Source organism: Ailuropoda melanoleuca, chromosome 8 (assembly GCF_002007445.2).
Source record: "Ailuropoda melanoleuca isolate Jingjing chromosome 8, ASM200744v2, whole genome shotgun sequence".
Lineage (NCBI taxonomy): Eukaryota > Metazoa > Chordata > Mammalia > Carnivora > Ursidae > Ailuropoda > Ailuropoda melanoleuca.
The window spans coordinates 51,152,102-51,179,770 of record NC_048225.1 but is presented as its reverse complement, the minus strand read 5'-3'; the positions used below and the strand labels follow the sequence as shown (position 1 = coordinate 51,179,770).

Here is a 27,669-nt window from a genome sequence, read left to right as displayed (position 1 = left end):
TGTTGGTAGACTCCCTGCTTGCTTTGAGCAAGCACAGCAGTCTGATGACCTCAGACAATTTTAACATGGCAAAGCGAGGTTTGTTTCAAATGTGTTTCATTGGTTTTGGAGGACAAATGGCTTCTCACCATGGTGACAATCAGGTTGCTAGGCTGGGCAAGGCCAAGTTTAGAAAAATGGTCCTTCAAACAGAACAACTGAAATGAACGGTTCGTGCCACCAGCGACTTTCTTCAAGTTCTGATTAATTTCCCATGAAATAATTGTTTGGAATACATCCAAGCAGTTCCTTTATTCATTGTTTCTTTGTCTTGCCGACAGGAGGGTCAGTCAATACTGAAACATACAGTTTGAACCACGCATATGTGATGCCCACCGCACAATACACTGAGGTCAGTAACAAAGGGATAAAGGGGTACTTCAGCTTCCAGGAGGTGAAAGGGAATACAAATTCACAGAAGACTTCCAGAGGCCCCAGGCCAAGGAGGTAGAAAGTTTCCATCCAATTAAAAAGAGGCTTTTCTTTTCTGAAGAAAAAAGGAGAGAAAAGTCTGATTTTAAATGTGTCCTTCCGGTGTAGCAAACATTTCTCAGTTAAAGCTTCCCACTTGCACTGTCCTGACGTGAAGAACAGTCAAAGCCAGAGTCAAGAGTGTATTAAATATCACACTTAGAAAAAGCTGACAATGATATAGCACTGCATTATCTCAATAACCCACATTCAGCCAGTCATCATCCAATTCCGCCGTCACCTGGCGGAAGAGCCGAGAGAACCAGCTGTGCGTCTGCGAGAGGAAAGGCAGCTGGAGGCTGTGACGCTGAAGTCAGAATATGGTAAACAATATAAACTGATGGTTTGTAAGATGTTTTTGCTTTGATAAAATCACATACACTTTGCTATTTAACCATTTTTAAGTATACACTTCAGTACCATTAAGTAGACTGACAATGTGGTGCTACCGTTACCACTATCCACTCTCAAAAACATTGTTGTCACCCCAACAGAATCTCTGGAAACATTCAGCAAGAATCACTGCCCATTCCTCCTCCCCCACCCCTACTCTGCAACCTCTAATTTTACTTTTGGTCTCTGCGAATTTGCCTATTCTAGATAGGTCATACAATCTCAGTCCGCTGCTGTGGATAACGCTGCAATGAACATTGGTGTACAAGTATCTGAGTCCCTGTTTTCAGTTCTTTGGGCATATACCTAACAGTCCAATTGCTGGGTCATATGGTTGTAACTGAGTTTTAATACAATTAAGTATATGAGGCTCATGGACACAGTCAGATATGAATCATAGGGAAGCTTTAAAAAATTATACAGCAGGGGCACCTGGGTGGCTCAGTTGGTTAAGCAACTGCCTTCAGCTCAGGTCAAGATCCCAGGGTCCTGGAATCAAGTCCTGCATTGGGCTTCCTGCTCTGTGGAGAGCCTGCTTCTCCCTGTGCCCCTCCCCCTGCTCGTGCTTTCTGTCTCTCAAATAAATAAATAAAATCTTAAAAAAAAAATTATACAGAGGTGCCTGGGAGGCTCAGTTGGTTAAGCCTCAGACTCTTGGTTTCGGCCTCAGGTCATGATCTCAGTCGTGAGCCGAGCCCTGTGTCAGGCTCCGTGCTCAGCAGGGAATCTGCTTGAGATTCTCTCCCTCCCCTTGTGCCCCTCTCCCTGCCTATGCATGCTCTCTCTCTCTCTAATAATAAATAAAATCTTAAAAAAAAAATTATACAGGTAATGTTTAAAATGTTTAGTGTTTAAAAGAGAAAAAAATTCCACCCATAATTCTATAACAAGAATTTTTACATATATTTTAGCTTTATGCATCTATATTTATGTGGTTTTACTCAAAATGCATATTTTACATTCCAATTTTTAGTTTTCATATAAGGTTTTAATTTAAGCTAGGTAGTCCCTCCTCAAATGCTCCCTCAAAATAAAGACATGAACTATGTTGTCATGTCAGAGTGACAGGTGATGGGTAATTTCTCCCTAAAAAGATTTGCCAATTTTTTGTAATGCTGTTCTATTAAGAAATAGTCTTAAAAAGCTTAGCTGACCATTTAGGAATAAACATTTCACAAGAGCAAACATAATTTTAAATGTACTTTTTTGGATTACCTGAATAGAGTCTTCAGCGAGGAAATACTATAGATGGTAAACAGTAACATGAGTAAGATTTTAATGGGAAGTTCTGTTAAAAGGATAAAGAAAAAATACAGGTGATAATTCAATTGAGAAGAAAATGATTTGTGATACTTAAGGCAATATAATAAGCACACTGACACAGCCATATAGTGCTAGCAAAGCTTTTTGAGCTTAACTGTGCATTTTTGTGACATCTAAAGATACTGAGGATTAGGGACAAATTAGAGGTTTTATTTAAGAAAATGGATAAGCGCTCTCCTTCCAGGAGATTTTAAGGTTGTTTAACTCAGATAGTATTGATCTCCAGGCCCTGGTGAAAAGAGCATGGCAATCAAATCTCTCTCTTTCAAAAAAAAAAAAAAAGAAAGAAAAAAGAAAAAAGAAAAAAAAGCTGTTTACCTGGTGCAGTGAAGAGCAGAGGGAAGAGGGAATAATGTCCTGTTGTGGTCAGAATCAGAAAAATGGAAGCATCTCCTGCTTTTCCCACAGACAGAAGGCTAAAAATAAAAATTCTTGTAATAATTCCTTAAAACAACAACCGAAACTTGCACTTATAGATAGCTTGAGTAAACTGCATCTATTATTATTCTCGAACTGGCTTAAGCATAAGATAACATACTGATCTTTGCTACAAGTCCAATTCAATGGAGAATATTAATTTAGTGGGAAAATTTAAGCAACTGACAGAAGAATGTACCACACTGACTGGGGAGTATTCAAAACGAGTCTTGCTTCCCCGAGTAACTGCCTTCTCCAGGAAAAGGGATGGTATGGGACTGGCAGCTACCTAGTGGTGGTGGCCAGGGAAACAGGACTTAGCAGTTTCCAACCCTATAGCTCTTCTCTTGTGTGGTGCCCTGTGCCTGATGGTGCTTGGTATGAATTCTAACCAAAGACATTAGAAGTTTTGCGCTATTTCTTAATTTGGAAACTCCACGTTGCTGAATGAATCCAAACAAGCCATATACTGATGTGACAAATTTGCTTAGGGTTCCTTCAGAGCTTAAATGATTTCTCTCAGGAGTTAAGAAAAATCTCAAGAAAAAAAGGCTAATTCTATTATCATCTATCAGGTTTAATTTTATACAAAACGGACACTACTGCATTTTTTTTTTTTTTTAAGCATGGTACAGTGAAAAGATCATAGGAATCAGCATTATAACATCAGGTTTAAGTCCTAACTGTGCCAGTTGCTAGCTATGTGGCTTTGGATAAGTCACTTAAACTCTCTGAGCCCCGGTTTCTATAGATGTTAAGACGGGATGATATCCGCGTATCCTAATTACCTTAAAGGTTGTTGCGAGGCTCAAAAGAAAAAAATGCAAAAAACCAAAACAAAACAAATAACCACCCCCCAAACACTGTAAGAATAGTTCTGCCAAATGTGAAGTGCTACACAAACATTGGATTTTATTCCATAATGGACTCCATCCTTTGACTAACAACACTTAACAGAAACTGTGGAACCTTATTTTCACAGAAGTGATGACACCAAAGCCCATGCTTTTCTATACTATGCTGCCATTCAATACCCAGATCTAACAGCCTGGTATCATGGTTCTTAATCACTACAGTACCCCTTAACAAAAAAATGCAGAAACAACATGTGCAACCTCACAGGTCCAGGGATTGCAAGTTAAGCAACCCTGTCCCGCCCTAGTATAAATCTTTTCCTCTACATCTTTGCCTTTGCCTATCCCATGGGATATGTCAAGAAGGGACAGATCAAACAGAAAACAATAGGGTCATTGGGAAATTGCCAGAAATGCCAGCTGACTGAGTTACCCGCTTACCTCATTGGGAGAACTGCGAGGAGTATGGCTTTTTCATGGACATGCCACCCAAACAGGAAGGAGCTCAAGGCACAAAGAATCAGACACCGGAGAAAGCCTCTAGGCCCTTGAGGTTTAAACCAAAGACAGAAAACAGAGGGCTAGAAACAACAGGCAAAGATAAAACTTCAATATCATTCAAAATAGGCTTGACAGAAACATTGTTCAGACGAATGCAATTTATATCCTCTCTGAAAAACCATAGATCTTAGGCTATTCTCCATTAAACTGGGATAATTCATCACTTTGTGAACACTCCAACAGAAATTATAAAAAAAAAAAAAAACTCAGAAAAAAAGGCCTTTGGAAATACATGTTTAACTCATTAAAGTAATTCAGTTCATCAGAATTAATAATAAATGAAATTCTAGGATATCCAGTAAAACCCTTTATTGTATCTTCAGAATTAGTTAATTAGTAGTCTTTGAATTTATTAGGTCAAACTATGAAAGTTCATAAACACTTTGGGGCTAATAATACATTAGATTTTGCCATATTAATAAAGACATACCTAGCTTTGTGGGCTGAAGTGTAATTTATAACAAAAGTATGGCTTTCCACATGCAGCTTATGAGGCTGAGGTCTTAAAAAAGTTTTTACCTTAGTTAGAACATGGGAACAAGCAGGCCAGCAGAGCTTAATTACCTACCAGTACTGCCACTTAATTAACCAGGGTCAGGTGTCTTGCTAGGCTTGATCATTTAGAAACCAAAATTAAAGCTGAGTGTAATTATAGGTAGGATTGAGTTATTTATATTGAATGCCACTAAAATTATATCATGAAATTGAGAGCATTGTGATTGCTAACATAAAAACAGCTATGAATGAAGCCTCTAATAGCATCTGACTCATGTTAGATTCAACGTTTGATGCTCAAACAACTATTGTTGACTTTCTTAACTCACGGTCATCATCAAGATAAAAATATCCATGCAGTCCAGACGACTTTGGATTTTTGACTAGTTGGCCATGGATGTAAAGAACAGCAGAAACCAGATGTCCCCACTACCCACATTTCCCTCTTTCTCCTCAGTGCAGTCATTGCCCCTTCCTTCCTGGGCTTTTCTTTTGTCCTCATCTGAGGGTGAAGAGATGATCTGACAGCCACAGTGAGGGATCTTTCTCACAGAGGTTTTACTAGTAATTCTTCCTTAAGGTGTTCAAAGTTACTCTAAGAATTGCTATGAAAAACCTCAATCTGCAGCAGGATCACGGCCATGGTATCTGTCCTATAGCTGGAAAACCTTGAAAGCTGAAATAAACCAGCCACACGAAAGAAAAACAGAGAAAATTCAAGAAATGAGTACTGTGGGTGAATTCTCACCAATATGGCCATCAGAGTGCAGATCAGGGTGGCCAAGGGAGTCACTGAAGGAAGGACTGTGTGTTGGAACTGCTGAACCAAACCACTTGTCATCGAGGCCTTGGGAATTTTGTTGGGATCAAGAAGTTTCAATTCCAAACCTACAGAATAAGTAGATATTTTGTTTTATTTTTATCAACAGCACACCATATTTTACCAACCAACTTCTTGAGAAAAAAAAAAGCTACTAAATCTTATTGCTGCTTTAAGGTCAAGATATATTAACTCAATTCTGTACTATTCTGCCTAAAATGCCTCTGGTCTTGAGATTACCCAGTGCAGAGCAGCTATCTCTATTGGAAAAGGGACTTTGTGCAGCTTAAAAGGAACTTGGCTGGAGGCAGCATGAATAGCAATCTGCTCTCACCTCTAAAATGAGCAGGCTTTTAAAAGGCAGATCTGACCGCGTCATACCCCAGCTTGGAATCCTTCACTGCCTACAGGGTAAAGTCCATATTCCCAAGCATGGCAGAGTGTCTTCCATGATCTAGCTCCTTCCTACCTCTCCAGCTTCATCTCTTCTGCTTGATTAAATGTGACGTGGCCACAACCTACTGACACAGCATCCTCCACACTTGTCCCCTTTGCTTAGGATGGCCTACTCATTTTGCAAAGAACTCCTAATTCACTCCCTCATCTGAGAAAGCTTTTAAATAAAAAAGTAGAGCTTATTTTCTTGTGGGCTAGAGACACACATGGGGGCCTTGTACACATCTCTAATGGTGTTTACCCCACTGCACTGTATCTGTTTATGAGCTCATTTTCTCTACTATACTGGGTTTCATAAAGGCAGAAATGATGATTATTAATCCACTTCTATCCCCAGCAAATAGGGGTTCAAGGAATACTTACTAAATGAACCAAGCCTGAGGATGATGATGCAAACCCCATCCCAAACAAGCTAACAGGACAGTCTGAACACCTGCATGGCCCTAATGCCACCGAAAATCAGTGAAATGTGGGAAGGTGTAGACTACCAAAATATTTTGTATTCATTAACCTCTTTCCTTTTCCTCCAGTCTGATGATTCTCTCTTAAAGCTAGTAACTATCTTCCTGCCACTGACTTTCCAGGTAAGACATCTCTGAGGAAACAGATATAAAAGGTAATGTACAGTATAGTTTCCTGACTCAGACAAGGAAAGTGGCCCTTGAATCTCATACCATGCTGGTTGTTTAAGGTTTTTGAAATATAAATGTTAAGAAATTCCTTGTAAGGATCCATGTACATCAAGGCTGGATTCACAGTGGGTGAGGGATAACACCACATTATGATTTCCTACAAGTATGTACCAAAAACAGTAATGGCGGCCATAATGTGCCCAGAGTTTCATAGCCATTACTTTCAGGCCCCTGAGGCACAGAGAGATGTGTAACTTGTCCAAAGTCACACAAGTGATAAGTGGTAGAATTAAACCCAGGTCTGTCTGGCTCCAAAGCCCCCTGCTACTAACAACCTAGCATTTCTTTATTGTTGTGTTTCTTACGACATGGTGCATGAGTACAGTCACTTATGTTATCCCGATTATAATCACTAGAAGAATCAAGTGACTTGATCAGCGCCACACAGCCAGTAATTTATGCAGGTGGGCCTCCAACGAAGTCATCAGACTCCAGATCCAGGGTTGGCAGAGTCTAGCCTGAGGGCCAAATCCCCAGCCTGTGGCTAATTTTTGTACAGCCCTGAAACTTTGAAGAGTTTTTATATTTTCCATGGTTGTAAAACAAACAAACAAACAAACAAACAAAAACACTTTATGTGGTCTGCAAAGCCTAAACTATTTACTATCTGGCCCATTAGAGACAAAGTTTGCCAACCTTTTCTTGATCTTACCATTTCCCATCAAGCTAGGCTACATTTACAAACTACTGTGAGTTACTCCAGAGTGTATTATTTTCAGTAGGACCATCTCAAGATTAAATTGGGTTTTTTTGCTTTGTTTTTTTTTTTTTTTTTAATCACAACCCAAACTTAAAAGCCTAGCTTAGGTTTCCCATTTCTTCCTATCTCATGCATGGCGATCATTTTCCTTACTGCTTTAACACCCAGAGTCACAACGTACACATTCTTTTCTTCTGCATATATTAAGTTTAAAAGCAGATTAGCTGCTGAATAACGTCTTACTTAAGGCAAAAATTACCTTTTAAAAATGTCTAAATATTTCATTTTTTTCCCAAGGAAAGGATCAACAAGGTCATGGCCACAAACAGCTTTCGTAAGTAGCATAGTCTATCTACTGCACTGAAGCCTTAGTTCTTAGAGCTGCTCCCCTGTTCATTCTGAAAACTGGAACGCACGGCTGGAGAACAAACAGCTCAGCCACATTCAAAACACAAAGCAGTGTTTTCCATTTCTCAATGTGACTCATCCTTTCCAAATTCATTGTCTAAGTAAGAAGGCTTGTTACTATACCAATGACGGAGAGCACTTTGTCCAAAGCATTGTACAAAGCCCAGAAGTTTGGAGCCCAATATGCATGGCAGAGGCCCCTCTTGAAAGGGAAGAGTCGGGACAAGACTTGAGGCAGCTGGTTCTGTAGAAAAGAGATTCAACAGTGACCAATCTTTTCCAGATTCAAAAGAAAACTAGGGAACTATGTGACATGGTGTGTGGAAAGGTATGAGGTCTGAGTTCCAGTCTTTGTTCCTTCAAGTAGTTGTGTGAACCTCCTCTTGTCTAACCTCATCTCCTGAGAGGGGACGAGAGACTCTGAATACCAGTCCAGTACTATTACGAGAGAACATGATAAGGGAAGAATTTATGAGGTGCAAAGGAGGACACAGAGTACAGCTTATCCAAGTCTACTGAAGAGAAGGTGATCCCAAGGAAGACTTTACAGAAGATGCGATGCTTTTCACAGTTTTAACAGGAATTAAAATTAATTAGTGGAATTCAGGGTATGGGAAGAAGGGAACAATTTAATTTTTAAAAATTTTAAAAAGATTTTATTTTATTTATTGGGAGAGAAAGCATGAGAGGGGAGAAGGTCAGAGGGAGAAGCAGATTTCCTGCTGAGCAGGGAGCCCAATGCAGGACTCAATCCTGGGACCCCAGGATCATGACCTGAGCCGAAGGCAGTCACCCAACCAACTGAGCCACCCAGGCACCCCGAAGGGAACAATTTTAAAACGTATCTGTTGAACATGCGTAATATTCTGGGCACTCCCAATGTTTGCTGTCAGTGAATGACTGTGAAAACACTATGAGTACGGATTTGGGGGTTACAATAAATTATAGCAAGTAGGCAAATTAGCAAATAGGGAATTCTGTGAACAATGATTATCAATTCTCTGGGGCACCTGGGTGGCTCAGTCGTTAAGCGTCTGCCTTCGGCTCAGGGCGTGATCCCGGCGTTCTGGGATCCAGCCCACATCAGGCTCCTCCACTGGGAGTCTGCTTCTTCCTCTCCCACTGCCCCGGCTTGTGTTCCCTCTCTCACTGGCTGTCTCTCTGTCAAATAAATAAATAAAATCTTAAAAAAAAAATGATTATCGATTCTGAGAGTTTGTGTCTCTGTGTGTGTGAGACATAAAAAGATATAAATATACACATACATGTTTGAATACAAACAAAAATGTTGGAAAGAATACCATCCTATCTTTGGGGAGTCATATTGGGGAAGAGTAAGAAAAAAGTAGTTTTGCCTATTTTATACATTCTTGGTTTTATTATTTTTTCCTAAACAACACCAGCAGCAACAACAACAAAAAACACATATTACTTTATTAAAAAAATAAGACTTACCAAGGCTAGGAAAGGACCCAATGAAAGAGCGGAAACTAGGAAAACTATCAGTCCCAGGGAAGTAAGACGGACAAAGCTGAAACTGTTCCATCGGATGGACCCATCTACAGAAAAGCAACATTACCATTACTAGGAGCATGGACAACCGTAACTTATACAATGTGCTAAAACTAGAAGTATCCCCTGATAGTACACCATTCTTACAATGTGACAAGAGCATGGAAAAGTGAGAATGGGTAAAGCGTTTCTAGGATCAATAGTTGAGAGGTATCTCAGGGGCACCCAGGTGGCTCAGTTGTTGGGCATCTGCCTTTGGCTCGGGTCCTGGGATCGGGCCCCACATTGGGCTCCCTGCTCAGTGGGGAGCCTGCTTCTCTCCCTCTCCCTCTGCTACTCCCCCTACTTGTGCTCTCTGTCAAATAAATAAATAAATAATCTTAAAATTAAAAAAATAGTTGAGAGTTATCTGTTGTGCCTTATAAAATCCTCTCATGAAGCTAACTACCAAAGCAGGGAAAAATAAAATAAAGGTTTTGCTATTATCACTGAAACTTGCCTGGTTTATTTGCAGTGAAACAGTAAGACCGTAGCAGGTATACACCATAAGCTGGAGCTACGTAGAGGTAGATGTGCTTGAAGTGCAGAAGAACAGCAAAGAGAAATGCTCCTTCCATATGCCTTTTCTAGGAGATTTAAAAGGGAAATATCACTTTAAAATTCAGGTAAACTAAATGTGGTAATGTAGTATCCTGGTTGGATCCTGAAACAGAAAAAGAACATTAGTGGAAAAACTGGTGAAATCTGAATGTAGCAATGTTGGTTTTTTAGTCTTTTTTTTTTTTTAAGTTTTAATTTTAATTCCAGTTAGTTAACATACAGTGCTATATTAGTTTCAGGTGTACAATATGGTTTTTTAGTCTTGATGAAAGTATCACAGTTTTATATAAAATGGTAACATTAGGGGAAAATGGGTGAGGGGCATAGGAACTCTCTGCACTATCTTCGCAACTTTTCCATTAAGTCTCAAATTATATTTAAAAATTAAGCTTATTAAAAAATAAAAAAAACCTGGAGATCAGTTGTATAACAATGTGAATATACTTAACAATGGTTAATACACTCAAAAATGGTTAAGACAGTTAATTTTATGTCTATTTTACCACAATTAGAAAAATACGTATTTTAACAGAGGATCATAGGGGAAGAGGGGAAAAATGAAACAAGACGAAACCAGAGAGGGAGATAAACCTTAAGCATAGGAAATAAACTGAGGGTTGCTGGAGGGGACGAGGGTGGAGGGATGGGGTAACTGGGTGATGGACATTAAGGAGGCATGTGATGTAATGAGCACTGGGTGTTATATAAGACTGATGAATCACAGACCTGTACCTCTGAAACCAATCCAATAATACAGTATGCTAATTGATTACATTTAAATAAAAAATGTTTAAAATAAAAAAAAAACAATAAGTCATGGTAATAAAAAGTACAGCATAAAAAATAGAGTCAGTGGTGTTGTAATAACGTATGGTGACAGATGGGAGCTGCACTTGTGGTAAGAATAGCATAAGGTACAGAGTTGTCGAATCACTATGCTGTACACTTGGAACTAATGTAACATTGTCAACTATGTCTCAATAAAAAAAATAATAATTTAAAAGCCATTAAATGTGTAAGATATACCAACAAGAAAAATACATATTTTAAAATATATATTCTGAACTACTTAATGAATGAAATACTACATCTGGTATATGTTTCAAAATAATCCTGTGTGTGTGTGTGTGTGTGTGTGTGTGTGTCTAGATCACTGTACTATTTTCTCCACTTTTGTATGTGATTTAAATCTGCTATAATAAAAAGTTTTTAAAATTCGGGCAAACATTCTACATGCAATATAAGGTGAAAACAGGCAAGTGATTCCAGTAAGTTTTCATACCGAGCCTAGTTCATTACAGCAACAAGTATTTATTCAATACTAAGCTTGATGCTGAGGTACAGGACACATCATAATAACACATTACAAATTCCAATTAAAGATCTAAAGCCCAGGGAATTCAATCACCCTCCCCCCTTACAGTTTTACAACAGCTGGAGCTGATTTCCAGGGAGGAGCTGGAAAGAATATATATGATGTTATGTTACCAAAGAACCATTTAAATCTGCTGTTATAGATCAGGTAACATATAGTACTATCAGGCTGAAGGCATCAAGTACAGTACTTGGCCCTAACAAACTGAAAGTAGTCTGATTTAAAACAAACAAAAAAATCCCAAGTTGACTATAACTAAATAAATCTGAATTCTACCTACCTCACAGGAATCTGGGTATCAAATGAGATAATGTTCCTGTGGTTCAGCAAGGAGACTGCCAAAGGGACCATGAAAGGCCAGGTTCCTTCTCTCACTCTCTCACTGGGTGTGGTCTAGAATAGATGAGTGAGGAATGATAAGGAAAAGAGCATGGGGGGCTTTCAGATCTCTTGTCACCCATTTTATAATTTATTTAAGATTCAGAAGAGGTCTGGATGGTTCCATAGCTAAACTTTATTTGTTCAATAATATGGAATGCCAATTATGTTTCTAAGCACTATGTAGCTTTTTATGGTTAAAAAAAAAACAACTTATCCAGACATTTATAGTTGACAAAGAACTTTAAAACAGATTATCAGATTTGATCTTTCCAAAGTCCCTGTGAGGTAGGAAGCCCAATTTTAAGTAGGCTCTGCACCCAGTATGGAGCCCAGTGTGGGGCCTGAACTCACAACCCTGAGATCAAGACCTGAGCTGAGATCAAGAGCCAGACGCTCAACCAACTGACCCACCCAGGCTCCCCAGTGGGGAGCCCCACTTTACAAATAACAATGTAACAAGGGGGTACATTTCATTTTATGGATGCAAAAACTGAGGCTGAGGGTGTTAAATGACTTGCTTTTGGTTAATGGTTCCCAAACCTGACTGTGAATCAAAATTCCCTATAGAGTCCAAAACCCCGATGCTAAGGATTCTGAGACAGTGTACAGAGGGGTGGCCCAGAAATCTGAACTTCTGATTTCTTCCTCTATAAAGAGGAGGGCAATAAATACAATAACTTCACAGAATAGTTGTGAAGCTTACTCAATAAGGTATTATATATAATGTACCTAACCCAAAGCAGCCAATGCATTTGTGTGAGCCCGAGTCATACAGTTTATTAGGGCCAGTCAGGATTTCAACTCAAGTCTTCTGATTCCAAATCCCATACTTTCCGTTACACTGTGCTACCTACTTCTGATGGTGAAACCCCACCATCAGTTATTATATTCTAAAACCTGAAGATTTCATTCCTAGATAAATGATTCCAACCAAATATAGCACCTCCAATGCCTGCCACCCTCTAACAAGTTTCTAGAGTCTACGCGTAAAACAGAAAGTTATTATTAAAAGAGAAGGTGGGATTTGCGAGAAACACTCAATGAAAGAGTCTATATAGCACTTGGCAATTCAAAACAGTTGGTCAGGTAAGTCTGCCGATCACCCATTACACTGTTGCCTTTATAAGCTCAAAGTCAGACCTAAGGGGTTAAAAATCTCATCTGCCTATTTTGTATTTACCTGAAATAATCGTGCAATGGAGAGTAGCATTAGTCCAAATAAAAAACCATTGTACTGGAAATGAATATCTGGGCTTAGGTTAAGGAAAGACAACCGAGGATACCAAATTCAAATTGAACTGTTTCAGCAGATTGAGTATAAAAATGTAAATGCTTTCCTAATGGGCAAACTGAAGATGAAAATATTCCTCCCAGTTTGAACTCCTTATAAATGTGTTTTCTACAAACAGAGCTAAATCTTAGACAAAGTCTAATTAAAATGTATATAGTGCCAAGGATTATATAGGGGATAAAAAAAATTTATGTTTAAGAAGAAAACCAGGAAACTTTCCCATGTTTTTTCTACCTTAAAGACCCAGCAGCTATGGGACAAGTTTTTGGTTTTGTTTTTTAGAATTAGGGATGAGAAAGGAAAGGCCTGAAAGCTACTGAAGGCTGCTAGCATGTAACATCCCTTTTTTTGGAGTATCTATACACAATCTTACTCAGTAAGCCTCACAATGAACCTGTGAGGAAGTTAGACCTCGGAGCCATTAATCCACAGATGGCCCAAAGCTACTGTGATGCCACAGCTAAGAGCTGAGTCCAGGTCAGATCTGAACCGAAGTCTGGGTGTTTTCCTCATATGTGGGTACCTTCATGAAAACTGTAAAATATAAGGCTTCTACCATTAAGATTTTGGTTTCATTCAAACCTTCTGGATTTAAGAACTTTGTCTGTTAATATGTGGTAAGCCAAGATGGCAGAAAAGCCCGAAGACCTGTCTGCTCCCATAAGAAACACTGAGGTAGGCCCTTTCCTAGAAAAGGTATTTAGAATAATATGTTATAAAACTATTTAAGAGATACGTATTAATCTAAAGACAGTCAACAAACCCCAGTATATTGCTTTACTTACTGGTAGGTTAACTGGTTCTTGAACATCATCAACTTTTCAGAGACAAAGTGCTCTAACAATCAGAATCTGGTATAGTTGGAGAACCCATAGAAACCACAGTTTGGGGAACCCAATGACCCACCCCACATCCATTTTCAAAAGCAGCTCACACTTCAGAATCATCACTGTAGAAATAATTAATCTTATAGTTAGTATACATCAGAATAAGTAAGGGATTAGTACAGAAAATGTCAAGGATACGGTCCACAATTAGCAACCCGAAGTTCCACAGTAGTAACACTGATAGGATAAATTTTGGCTTCTCTGTAAGTTCTTTACCTGCTTTTTTCCCATCAACGCATTTACAACACCTACATTGAAACAGCAGGAAGGAAGCAGAAACAACTTTCATCTTCATTAGAACATCACAATATTATCAGAGTACACTCTAATACACTCAGATACATTTTACTAGCTATTACTGATAAACTGTCCATGCTGTTCTTGGCTGCTTGAAAAGGTGACAACAGAAACCAAGACCTCAGGGTTAGTCCCATGTCTCTTTCCGAGCTATGCTGATTTGAAACAAAGTCTTCATTTAATAAAACGAAAAATTAAAAAACAGCCACCATAAACCCAAAAGGATTCTGAAAACTGATAGAGCACACAGTATTTCAGTCCTCGAGTAAAAAATGCAGACCATACCTGAGACTAATGTAACAATGTAATATTGTGTGTCAACTGTACTAAAAAACCATGCAGGCCAAGATGATATAGCACTTTAAATATATATATATATATAGCACTCAAATTAAAAATAGAGCCATAAACTTATAGCTCCTGATTGTCCAAATAATTTTAAAAGCATTTATTAAAAATGTATATCATTTAACGGTCAAAATCTATTATTAAGTGATAATAGCAGATGACAAAAAATTATGATCCTATTTTTATTTTATAAAAATTATATTCAGACACAGAAGAGAGGCGGAAATAACATGCACCAAAATGTTAATAGTGATAGTTATAAATGGAGAAGTATGGGTCACATTTACTTTATGTATATGTGTACATTTCTGTTTTCCAAACTTTTGACACAGATGTATAATCCTATAAAAAGATTTTTAAAAATGTGTTTTCATTTGAATATTGGCAAATCCTAAAAAAAGAAATGTAAGCCAAAAAAATAGACAATAAAGATGCAGTTAAAGAGGGTTTAGCAAAAGGTGACCTGCTTTTCCTCCATGGAGCCTGTTTCCTCATCAACAGAGACAGTAACCTTATAGGTTAATTGAAAAAATTAAGTAAGTTACTATCTATACTTGGTGCTTGGTTCCAGGAACTGGCACATAGATCTAAACAATTTTTATCTTACTTAACTGCTCCCTCTACATTGCAGATGGAAATAAATTCTACTCCTCCTCTTTCTGCCTACATATACACTTTCCCTGGGAGCTTGAAGCTTTTGAGTTTAAAGGAGTACATCACAAATCGCCTTCCCTTCCAACTCCTGCTAGGTGATAAACAGACTGAAAGATAAGGTGTCAAACAGGAAATAGTCCATAATTATCAGTGATTAAAACATTCCCAAGGGACTCTCCCAAATGGGGCAAGGGTTCAGGGCCTCACAAAGAGAAATGATCCATTTGTGACAAGGGTGACTAAAGGGACACAGTTAGTGCTCTCTCATAATCATACCTGCAGGCTTAAGTATTAGGACAGAATAGCAACCAACATTAACTGAGAACTAATTACCTGGAAGTCACTGTGCAAGACACTGTATATATGTGTATTCAAATAAAATTGATTTATAATAAAAGATGTGAAGCATAAAAATATGAAATATAAATGTAACTTAAAATTAGTGAAGAGTCTTCACGAAGGAAAGAATTCAGAAACAACAACTAAAGGCACTCAGTAAGGTTTCCTGAGTTTACTAGAATGGAAACTCCATTGGTGGTCAGCACAACCCATGTGTGTACACAAGTGTGTGTACGTGTGTGTATCCTAATAGGGTAGGTCACAGAAGCCTCTGGGGGCATATGGAAAGGAAAGGAAAAAGCATATGGAACCATACTAGGCAGGAGAAATGGTGATGGAATTCTACTTGGGACTACTTTTCACAATATTCACAATCTCTTGTTCTACCTCTGTCTTGTAACCCTACCTTATCTCACATTTTCTTCCAGAACATTCAGCTAGACTGTTTACTATAATTACTCAGTGTAATTATTCATTGTATTACTTTAAAAAATAAAAACAGAGTTTGGGACTGTTCTAGCATTTGCTATTATATGAACTTTGCTTTCCCTAAATGAGGAACCAGTTAATACTTAATACTATATTATGTCCTCAACACCTTCCATACAAAATGACATTCTCAGACTTACTCGTGGACAGCATACACAAAGAGTGCATCTGTAAAAATGACAGAAAATCTCTGGAAAAGCAAGGTCCTTGAGCTGGAGTAATTCAGATTATGGACATTCAGCATCTCTTGATCAAAATATTTGGCAACATGTGACAGGGCATACTCAAACCACGCAAAAAAAGGGGGGTAATCCAAGGTCCACTCTGAAGTTGCCTGTGGGAAAAATCAAAGAGAGAACACATCCTAAAATAAATGAATAAACAAGGTATAAAGATTGAAAATCCTTATTCTCTAGTCTTTAAGAAATTATATGAAATGAAATTGCATTTAAAATATGACCTATGGGTGCCTGGCTGGCTCAGTCGGAAGAGCATGCGACTCTTGATTTTGGGGTTGTGAGTTTGAGCCCCACATGTGGGGTAGAGATTACTAAAGAAAAAAAAAAGTAAAAAAATGACCTATATTAATAGAGTAATTCCTATGTAAGACTGAGCAGAATACCAAAACCTGGTTCCTAAGTTATATAATGTGGTTGGTCTCCCATTTCCTTAAGTAGAATCAACTATATTTCAAAGGAAATTAATGAAATTTGCAAGAATAAACTTGGTTATGATATGACGCTACTTATCTAAATATTAAAAAGGGAGCTATGGCATAACAAATGATTCACTAGCTTGGGTTCAAGTTCTTTCTCAGACTCATTTTCCCTATTTGTAAAGTAGGTATTATAAGGGCTAATTGACATAATACATATGAAATACAGATACAAATGGCAAAATGCAACACAAATGCTATTTATCTTTTGTTCCAATATGAGATACTGAGGTTAAGAGAGCAAAAGCCATTCTTTGCCATTTCTGTATTCTGAAAATTTAGTAAGTGCCTGATTTATTAAGCATTAAATAATCGTTAGTTAAGTGAGTGAGCAGCCACTAATGAGTAAATGAAAATGCCAATCATATGAAATACAGAGTATATGAAAATGAAGTATATAACTTCAGGATATTATGTTTTCTAGATTTCTTTAAGTCTCAGTTTCCTCATCCAAACAACAGGGATGCTAGTGTGTACCTCATGGGTTATTGCATTAAATTTTACATACACATATAAAATACTATTTATATAGCACTGAACCAGATACAAGCTCAATATCAATAAATATTATTTACTATCATTAAAAAAATTGTTACTATCACCATAGGATGTCCCTAAAACTAAACCTGGACCTTGCACTTTTTTTTTTTTAATGTTTTTTTATTATATCATGTTAGTCACCATACAGTACATCCCTGGTTTCTGATGTAAAGTTCGATGATTCATTAGTTGCGTATAACACCCAGTGCACCATGCAATACGTGCCCTCCTTGGACCTTGCACTTCTAAGAGCTCAGACCGTAAACATCTCCCTACTCTGTATTTGTTGCTCTTTTCAATGAGAAACTCCTCTCCTGGAATTGCACTGAGGGTTCAGTGGGTACTAACTGGGTGCCCACAGGGACTATTATTTAGGATTGTTCTGTGGTATAAAATGAGGTGAGAGAGACTCACCTCTGAGTTTTACTTATTTTAGTAGTTTATTTCCTTAAATAAATAAAGCTCTTTGTTTGTGGTAAAGATCAGCGACAACTTCAGGTCCAGGTAAGAAGTAGCCTAACTGCTCCCCCTGCAGGTATAAAAATGTAGAAGCCTCAGAAGAGGCAAACCCAGAGGCTCTCAGGCTGGAGCACTCAAGCTACGCACCTGCCCATTAAGTTCTTGCTCTTGAAAAGTTCCTTCCCTAATCCCAAGTTTCCAACGTGGGGTGTAAACGAGATGAGCTATTAAACTGTAGCTACAGAAAAATTGGAAATTCTGTCATTTAATCTCATCCTTTTTAATGCCTATTTTTAACAGCGTATTAATAAAGCAGTACTTTTATAACATATATAAACTCACGCTGAGTAGTAAATGCTCAAAAATGTTTTCTTGCTAGGGTGTAAATACTTAAGAAACAAGTTTAGAAATTACTGCTCCATGTAATTCCAAGAAAGTCAACATCAACTTGGACTTTATTAACATCAGCTGTTCCCAGCTACAGTTTCTATGTCAGAGTTCACTCTACACTTAGAGTCATTTACTCTATAGGAAGTGTAAAAGGTTCGTTCCTACTTTATCTTATTGACACGTTTATTGCTTTAAATAAAATGGGGACTAGGAAGCGTTGAAAAAAATTGGGACAGGTGCTGCCTGGGAAATTGTCAATTTTCCCAAACAAAGTGTCCCTGTCCTTTCTTTGCTATTCTCAATCCCACACCATTCAGAAACTCTCTATACATTCCCCACACAAAGACTTTCCAAATCTAGCCCCGAAGGTTCTCTTAACCTCAAGGATTTCTATCTGGGCCATTTTATTACTTAAAGAGCTTTCGGGAAGCCAGTGAAGCTATTAGCTATCATCTTCTCCCAAGTGAACAGTTCCATCACTTAACTAAAACCTGGTAGAGCCATCACTCAAATCTGGGTCTTCTGACTGCAAATCCATTAGTTCAGTAAGCTATTACAACAGAGCTGTAGAGAGCAGGATGGAGTCACTCATGTCAAGCAATGACTCATGTCAAGCACTGACTCATGAACAGCAGTATGGTAAGGAGCCAAGGGCGTTGCAGCTGAGACCAGATATAGTGAAGCCAGCACAGGCTGAGGACAGCCAGAACTGATAACCAGCAGAACCAGAAGAAGCCTGCAAAGACCCAAGACTGATTAGACTCATTTAAAAAGGGAGGGCTTTTGCAGCAAATTGTGAGATTTTCCAGACGTTGAATGTGGCAAAAAAAAAAGGTCAGTGTCTGATGAGTCTGACGGTTTGCTGCAAAAGTCTTCCCTTTTCAAATGAGTCTAATCAGTCTTGGGTCTTTGCAGGCTTCTTCTGGTTCTGCTGGTTATCAGTTCTGGCTGTCGTCAGCCTGTGCTGGCTTCATGATATCTGGTCTCAGCTGCAACGCCCTTGGCTCCTTACCATACTCCTGGATGTGAGGGACTCTATCTTGCTCTCTCCCAGAGGTGTATCTTCAAATAAAAACATCCAACCTCTTCATATGAAGATTCAAAACAACCGTGTTCATTCCAAAAATATTTATTATGGGTCTTTCTGGTGTCTTTCCGAATCAGTGGACCAACCAATGTAAGCTGAAGCCACAGCAGAAAGGCAGGTTAGAAGTCACAGTTAAGCAGACCACTGCTCACATGTTCACTCTCCTTATTATGGCAGAGGGACCCTTCCAGACCTGACCATATGTACCTCTCCAGCCTTATCTCCTGTCAGCCTCTTCTCACATATAGCCAAGCCTTGCCCACAAAAGAGTTTTGCTCCTTACTGGCTTTTGTTGTTATTTTTGAGGAGAGCAGGAAGAATAAAGTATACCATTACTAGATTATCTTTTTTTTAGAGTAAGCTCTACGCCCAAAGGGGCTTGAACTCACAACCTGAGATCAAGAATCGCATACTCTAGAGACTAAGCCAGCCAGGTGCCCCAAGATTGTTACATAAGTCTCTTTTATCTAAAATAAACTGATAAAGAAGATAGCTTTGGCCTAAATAGTTTTAGGAGTCCTAAGATAACAGAAAGTGGTGAAAGTTGCAGGAGTAAAGGAGAGAGAACATCCACAAAGAATTACAGAATTAAAAGAACAAGGACCACAAAGAGAACCCTAGAGAGTACCAGCTGTTGAAAGGGTGTGTAGGTGAGGAAGAGTTAGCAAAGGAAGCAAAGAGGGAATGGTCAGAGAGAAAGGGGAGATGGGGGCTGCCTTTTTATTTATAGTCCAAGGGTCATATATGAATAATGCTAATTATTAAAAACCCTTAATAATGTTTACTGAGCACTTCTGTTCCAAGACTGTGCTAAGGATTATAAGCATTATATTCATTTCACTCTAATACTTATTATCATTAATAGTTAGGGATGTTGAGGCTTGGAGAGGTCAAGCGGTGTGTCCATGGTCACCCAGTATGCACCCAGAGCTGCAAGTCACACAGAGGCAGTCTGGAACCACAGCCAAAGCTCTTGACCACCACGCCACATATCATGTCTTCTAATTGGTCTGCATACATGCAAACTGAAATAGTTTAAAGTATTTTAAAAGTAAAGTATTTAAAGTAATTGCTTACAGATCCTTAATATTTCTATCAAATACTTATAGTATTATTATGTGAGAAGCAACTTGGTCCCTTAGGTCAATTGTTCTTAAGCTATTAAGGACTATTCTGATCTGGCCAAAAAACCCAAAAAACAAAATACAAAAACAAACAAACAAAAAAACCCAAAAAGCAAGAATGAATTCACAGAAAACTTCAGACTGTCTTAAAGAAATCTCCCTGTAGCGGAGTGCTGTTTTTGACCCAGACACTTCTAAAGTGAGGTCTGTTTTTCATGAAATATCATATGCAACTTAGTAATTCATACCAGAAATAAAAATACATAGTTTTTATAAATAGAAGAGAATGTTTTATATATTACCAGAATCCTACAAATCACATTTGATTATTCCTTTTCTCATAAATCACCAAATACTGGGGACAGACAGGATCTTAGAAATAATTCATTCCTAATCCTTATGTACCAGATGAGAAACTAAGGCTCAGAGAAATGAAATATATTTTCTATGCTGTGGCAGAGCCAGGTCTAGAATCCAATTTTTCCTCTTTCTCAATCCCAAATTCTTTCAAAAAGGGTGTGGCAAATATTATAATTCCCAATTTATAGTTTGGGAAACTCATTTTGAAGTAAAGGGATTCCCTAATGGTGCCAGAGGACAGAGTGGAGGAAAAAGCACAATTATTTTGAAGATTAATTAGGCCCATAATCACACAGAAAACTTTTTTTGGGAAAACTTTTAATATCAGTAATACTTATGTGATATCACACATCATCATAAAAGATAGACCAGCAAAAAAAGTGAAAATTAAAACCTACCTCATAATACCATTGTGATATTGGCAAACTGTGAGTGATAGCAAGCCAGTTTCGGTGTACTTCAAAATCTGTGGAATGGCTATCAAAATAATCACATGAGTGAAATGAGATTTTGTCACATTTATTAATTTCACATTTCTTTCTTTCTTTCTTTTCTTTTTCTCCCTTCCTTCCTCCTTTTCCTTTCTTTCTTCCTTCCTTCCTTCTTCCTTTCCTTTCCCTTTCTTTCTCTTTCTTTCTTTCTTTTTTCTTTTTCTTTTCTTTTCTTCTTTTCTTTTCTTGTCGGTCTTTCCTTTCTTTCACAATAGACTCCACACCCAGTGTAAAGCCCAACTCAGGGCTAAAACTCAGGACCCTGAGATCAAGACCCCAGCTGAGACCAAGAGTCGGATGCTCAAACCACTGAGTCACCCAGGCAACCCTTGATTTCACATTTCTAAAATTATGCTTTTAAAAGGACCAACACTCCTGTATTGTCATAGCTCATGATCCTATACACACACAAACAGGCATTACATAATCCTGAAATACCTCACTTATCTAAAGGGCAGACTTCCTTCTGGAAAAGCCGGGGATCTATATGTAAGTGAAAAGGTTTTTGGAGTTATCTAAAGGGCTGACCAAAAGCCCATACTTTTTCATAAGGAAAGTCCTCTGGCTATTGCTCAGAGGTGACTTACTCTTGTTCACAAAGAATTCTAACAAAATTCATCTGGAAAATGTTTCACACACCAGACAGATTTCAAGGATAAGCAGGAATTCATCAGACAGAGAAGGTAGGAAAAGGCACCTGCCCTACCTTTTCCATGTCTCCAATTCCTCACTATATACAAATGCAGTCAAGCATTTCCCCTGCAGGGGAAGAAACATTTTCATTTTCTCTTCTACCCTTCTAAATTCTGTAGCTGGCCTAAGAATTAAACTGACATAAGACAGATTAACAGGAGGAAAAAAGCCAATTTTAATAACACATGTATGTATGGAAGTCCCAAAAGATATAAGAAAGATAGGAGACTTAGATAGCAGCCAACCGACTACGGCTTATATACCACCCTGAGATGAGGAAAGGGATAGGGGACTGGGCCTTCCAAAGGCGGGAAGGCAACTCACTGGAAGCCAGAAGAGGAAGTCTGGTGCATGAGACTGTCAGGTGAAAAAGTGATCTCTGGTAACAGATCTCTTCCCAATACAGTCCCCCTTTCTAATGTAAATTTTCCTTATAAAAGGGTTAACTTCTACTTTGCTTTCAGAGCTTCTCCTGTGTCTGCTGTTTCTCAAAATAATCGGCCCCAAATAATCCTTTTGCCAGAGACTTATTTTGGGGTGGCATATTCTGTACCCTTCTGCCCTTTTTAGAATAATTTTTTTCCATTTGTCCACTGCTGTACTTCCCCTCCATGTCTTGAATAGCACCTAATACATGGATGGGCTCAACACATTCTTGCTGAGTTAACTCTCATCAAAGTCTGATGAGTTCTGCAGCAAAACCTGATTAACACTTCTCAATGTTTTATACAACCTTTCCTGTGACAACTCTCCTGAGTTTCCTAGCCAACCCCTTCTATGTCTCTTTCATGGCGTTCCATTCCAATATTCATCAAGTAAATGCTGATGTTCCCCTAGTTCAGTTCTTGGTCTTCTTTTTATGCAATTTACTGTTCTGTACAATCTATTCATACTTATTATGTACATTATTAACTGCACAATGATGACTCCCACACCACAAAACAAGCTTGATCTCTTTCCTGAGTTCTAGAGCTAGACATCCCCAAATTCCTCCTGACAGTGTCACCTCAATTTCCTACAGAATCCTCAAAATCACAACTCAAAATTGATCTCATGACTTAGGAATTCCATTTCTAAGTATACACAGTACTGAACAGAAATGCATTTACCTATGTTACCAAAAGATATGTACTGGGCATGTCTTCAGGCCTTCAACTACAGGTCAATTCCTCAGAGACTTATCCCTGACACCCAATCTAAAGTAAGTCCCTCTAGTTAGTCCCCTTATAGAATCTCATTCTTTTCCTTTGTAACGCTTTTAACGCAAGTGTAGTTATGTAATTACATATTTGCATTGGTTTGTTTCTGGAACTATTATCCTACAAAACTACACCCTTTACGGGGTTAGTGATCATATCCATTTTGTCCCCCCCTGTATTGCCTAGCCACAGTACCTGGTATATAAAAGCAGTTAACAAACACTTTGTTGACTATATTTACATTTATAATGTAGCTTACCTCTCACATCCCCGGGTTTTACAGTTTGAGAAGCAGAGCATTAACTACAACTACATACATTCTTAGTCCTGGACTAAGGGCAGTATTCAAAATAACAACCTCTAGGCTTAAGTAACTAAAGCAAATCACTAAAGCATATCACTTTAAATGCACAGACTTACAGTAAAAAAAAAATTCCCTTTCACTCTGATTTGAAAGGAATCTTACATTGTAGAAAGGTTTTTCCAATTTGCTTTTAAAATGGAAAGATGGTTATTTACTTTCAGTTATGCAGAAAGTTTGGCCAACCCCTTTAAGTCTCTGTAAGTCATTTTGCTAAACCTACACGCACTTCATTGCTTCTATAATTACATATACACATCAGTATGAATGTACATTCTATACAAACAGCTCTTCCTTCCATATCCAACAGGATATCAACAAGAACTTGAACCAAAGGATACCAGTAAACCAAAACCTAAACTGGGAAGGGGTAGGGAGACCTAGAAGGAAGGGAGAAAAGGAATGAAGGGAAAAATCACTGCATAAGAGTTAGAAAGGATGAACAGATGGTGGATGCTAATATTAATAAATATTGAGTAGCCACACTATACATATTACTTGGTGGTTGCTTCCTAACCAGTTTCCATGCTTTCAGACTTGCCCCTCCATTTTTCAAAGTCTAACCTTGTGTGATCTGGCTGCTACCCACCTCATCCTGTGCCACTCTCCTCCTCCCATAATGCTCTTCAGCCACAATGGCCACTTTCTGTTCCCAGAATGCTCTGAGTTCTTTCCTACCACAGGGCCTTCACACTTTTTCTTTTCTATGCCTGAACTGCTTTTTACATTGCTTATTCTCTTTCATCCTTCAAATTTTAACTTAAACATCACCTCCTAAAAGAGTAAAGTCTTGACCCGTAGTCACTCTATTTCCCTCATAGATACTATCACAATCTGAAACTATCGTTTTTGTCTATCTGCCCTCACGAATCTATCGAGGGCAAGAACAGGAAATGTCTTCCTCACTACTGCACCTCCAAGACTTAGTGCCTTGCCAGATGGCAACTGATAAATACCGCTGAATGATGAAGGTGGGTGTTCTTAACCTGCACACTAAGAATGAGGACCCAAGGCTTAGAAACACCAAAGTCAGACAGCGCCAAGCCTGAAGCCAGCTATTCAGGGCTATGATCTAGTTCTCACGTCAAGTAACAATCAATCGGCGGAGGGGGAAGCACAGCGGAGACCACACGACTTCCAGGTTCCCTTTCCTCCTCCCACCCACGGGCATCCACGCTTCTCATTCCCGCTTTGACCACCCGCGGTGCGGGTCCCTTACTAGGTGGGGATGAGAAGGCATTTGAGGAGAGTCACCCCGAGCGCCAAAGCCGAAAACCAATATCCACCACCCGTCGCAATTCCGAGCGCAGCCATCACTGCAGCGCCGCGCGCGCTCTCAACCAACTGGATCCGCATCCGGGCTCTCGCGCATGCGGAGAAAGCCGTCTGAGAGGGCTCCGGGCCGCTGCGCGCATGCGCTCAGTCAGTCCTCCAGCGGGACTCGGGAGCTCTGGTGTTTAAACCTCCCGCTCACTGTCTTTTCACCGCCCGGCCTCTTTTTCGGGCTCGTCAGGGTATGGCTCCGTCTGCGCGGGTCTCTTAGGCGACAAGTTAAGTTTCGTTAACTATTTCATACTTCCTTTTAAATAGTTGCTGGGCGTCTGCTCTGGCGTTTCCTGCATTTTGCTTGGCAGAACCTGGCGTTTCGGTACCTAGGCGAGAAAGAGCTGTGTTTTGTCCTAGAGGCATAGTGGAGGAGGCAGCATTGTAACCCGAGAGTTACGGGAGAAAAAAGCACCTGAGGGTTCTGGAGGTGCCTAATCCGGGCACCTGAACGGAAGTGTTAGCTCCAAGTAGAGAATGATGTGAGCAAAGATACAGAGGTGAGAAACGTTCTGTGCTTCCAGAACTCCGAACTAGGCTCTTGCTGCAGCACCTACCTGAGTGGAACCCATTCTGGAGGCAGGCTAGAGTCTAGCTCTTGTTAAACAATGTAGAAGTAACTTGGGGATCTTGTGAAGATTCAGATTCAGATTATGATTCAGTAGGCCTAACAGACTCCTAGATCGTGCTGGTGCTGCTGGTGCATGGGCTATAAGGGCCAAGGCAGAGGAATGGAGTTAGTCTGCATCATGTACTGTCTGATCTCGGGCATGACTAATCTCTCTAAACTTCGGTTTCCTTTTCTGTAAATAGGAGATAAAAATGGTCTACCGCATAAAGTGGTTGTGAGGATTAAATGAGAGTGCTCGTGAAGAGCTTGATATGATGCCAGGACAGAATAAAATTTCAATAAATAATGTTTCAGAGACTTTAAGTACCTTGTTGAAAGATGCACAGCATGTAGGTACAGTGTCACTCTCCTTATAGGAGTTTATGTCCTCCTACATCTTCAAATGCTACCCACCTGAATATGACACTCAAATGTATATCTCAAGCCCAGCCCTCATCTTTCACCTCCAGACCCGTACATCCATCTGCCTAACTGACCTCTCTTAGATGTTTTAAAGGCAATTTGCATTAGTTTCCTATTCCTCCTATAACACATTACCACAAGCTAAGCATAAGCTTAAAACAGTACAAATTTATACTCTTACAGTTCTGGAGATCAGAAGTCTAAACTCTGTCTCAATAGGCTAAAGTCAAGGTGTCATTAGGTTTGGTTCCTTCTGGAGGCTCTGAGGGGGAGAATCTCTTTTCTTTTTCAGCTTCTAGAAGTTGTCTGTATTCCCTGGCGCCTTCCTCACCTAACTGTAACCTCTTCCTTATTATCACATCTATTGCTTTTCTGGAGTCAAATCTCCCTGTGCTTCCCTCTTATAAGGACACATGTGATTACATCTAGGGCCCACCTGGATAATCCAAGATCATCTCCCCATCTCAATATTTAATTTAATCATTTCTGCCGTTTTCCATATGCAGTAACATTCACAGGTTCCAGGGATTCAGTTTACCATATACCTCAAGCTCAATATATCCCAAACTGAAGTCATGCTGTTGCAATGTTATCCACCCAGAATGGCATCAACTGTCCAGTTGTTCACCTCCCCAACCCTGTACCTGCAAACTCACTGTGAATTGATTATCTCAACATCCATTCCCAATCCCCTTTCCCCTTTTCCATTTTTTCTCAAGAGAATGGAAAAGTTAAACAGTTGATCTTCCAGCTTCCCTGGCAGCTAGAAGTGGCCTGATGACACTGTTATGTCTGGTAAGACTTCAGTGGAAATCTGCTGGGGGTCGGGGGGGGTGGTTTGGGAAAGGTTTTCCTTTCCTGATAAAAGAGACAGTTGTCTTGAATTTTACCCCTTTTCTCAATTCTTTCTGCCTTGGACTTGATCATGGGGCATGGAGCTGGTTTTGGCTGTGAGGAAAAAGATGTTCATGTTGGCCCTGGCATCACTGAACTGCTAAACAAATCCCTCCTACCTCTGGAATTCTTACTGTCTTTTTGTCTAAAGAAACTTATTATTTGAGGAAATGCGCACACATGTACATGTGCACACACCATGCTTCTGTGTTCAAGCCACTGTTGGCCAGGTTGTCAGTCATTCTGTAAAAGTATTCCTAACTGTTATTGCCGAGTCCTGTCTTTTTGACCTCCATGTCTCTCACATGCATCCCCTCCTCCCCACCCTTCTTCACTCTACCTCACTGATCTGCTTTCAGGCTCTAGTACATGCAGGTTCCTTCCTGTCATCATACCTTTACACATCTATTCCCTTATCTGGAATATTCTTTTTCTCTTTTTTTTTTTAAGATTTTATTTATTTATTTGAATGAGAGAGAGAGAGAGAGCAAGCAAGAGAGAGCACTAACGAGGGCAGGGGCAGAAGCAGAGACAGAGGGAGAAGCAGACTCCTCACTAAGCAGGGATGTGGGGCTCCATCCCAGGACCCTGGGATCATGACCTGAGCCACAAGCAGACGTTTGACTGAGCCACCCAGGCACCCCTGGAATATTTTTCCTTCTCCCTATTAAAAAACAAAATTCAACTCAGTAATTTTTAAAGATCTTATGCAATGACTCATGAATCAAGCAGCATCCAGTCTAGCAGATTGAAAAGAACTCTGAAAAGCTGTACAAAATGAAAGACTTCCAGAGGCAGTGGGGAGCAGGAACAAGAAGTTGTACTAGGCAGAACAAGCAGGTTGTTTATTGCTTTGGGTTGGGTTACTTTCCTTTAGGGGATAGCAGGGATCTATCAGGCAGATTATCTAACTAGTGATGTTTAGGCAATTCCTGATTTACTGGTTTAAAATTCTATTTCTGGGAGAGCTGTCATGAATGAGTCCTGGTTTGGTGGTGTGGTGCTTAGCATAAGTGACTCCATTTTGGGTCTGCTGTCTTATTTTTAACATCCTTTTAGGCTAGTTAACTTAACTGTCCTTTAACCTTCAGATTAAGTACCTCTTCTTCAGGGAAACCTCCCTGTTCTATCCTGTGCACCAGTCAGCTGAGTGGAATTTTACATTTATTTATGTGATTACGTAATACCCCTACTAGAT

The 27,669-nt window shown here is 39.3% G+C and overlaps 1 protein-coding gene across 3 annotated transcripts; it reads right to left on the bottom strand.

Moving 5' to 3' along the window:
• Positions 1-272: 272 nt before the first annotated feature.
• On the bottom strand, positions 273-25,251 carry ALG8 (ALG8 alpha-1,3-glucosyltransferase). Of its 3 annotated transcripts, XM_002916275.4 has the most exons (14): positions 25,102-25,251; positions 24,441-24,873; positions 20,876-20,954; positions 15,943-16,136; positions 13,814-13,923; positions 12,678-12,745; positions 9,641-9,767; positions 9,085-9,188; positions 7,753-7,873; positions 5,302-5,441; positions 3,939-4,078; positions 2,545-2,642; positions 2,119-2,191; positions 273-526 (listed from the first exon to the last, which is right to left on the bottom strand). In XM_002916275.4, the coding sequence occupies exons 2-14, from the start codon at positions 24,575-24,577 to the stop codon at positions 295-297; spliced, it is 1,623 nt and encodes a 540-aa protein (XP_002916321.4). In that variant the 5' UTR covers positions 24,578-24,873; positions 25,102-25,251; the 3' UTR covers positions 273-294. The 3 variants fall into 3 exon arrangements, with proteins under 3 accessions (XP_002916321.4, XP_034522174.1, XP_034522173.1); XM_034666283.1 differs by lacking the exon at positions 25,102-25,251 and having other exon boundaries at positions 24,476-24,569; XM_034666282.1 differs by lacking the exons at positions 24,441-24,873; positions 25,102-25,251 and adding an exon at positions 23,811-24,434.
• Positions 25,252-27,669: the final 2,418 nt, after the last annotated feature.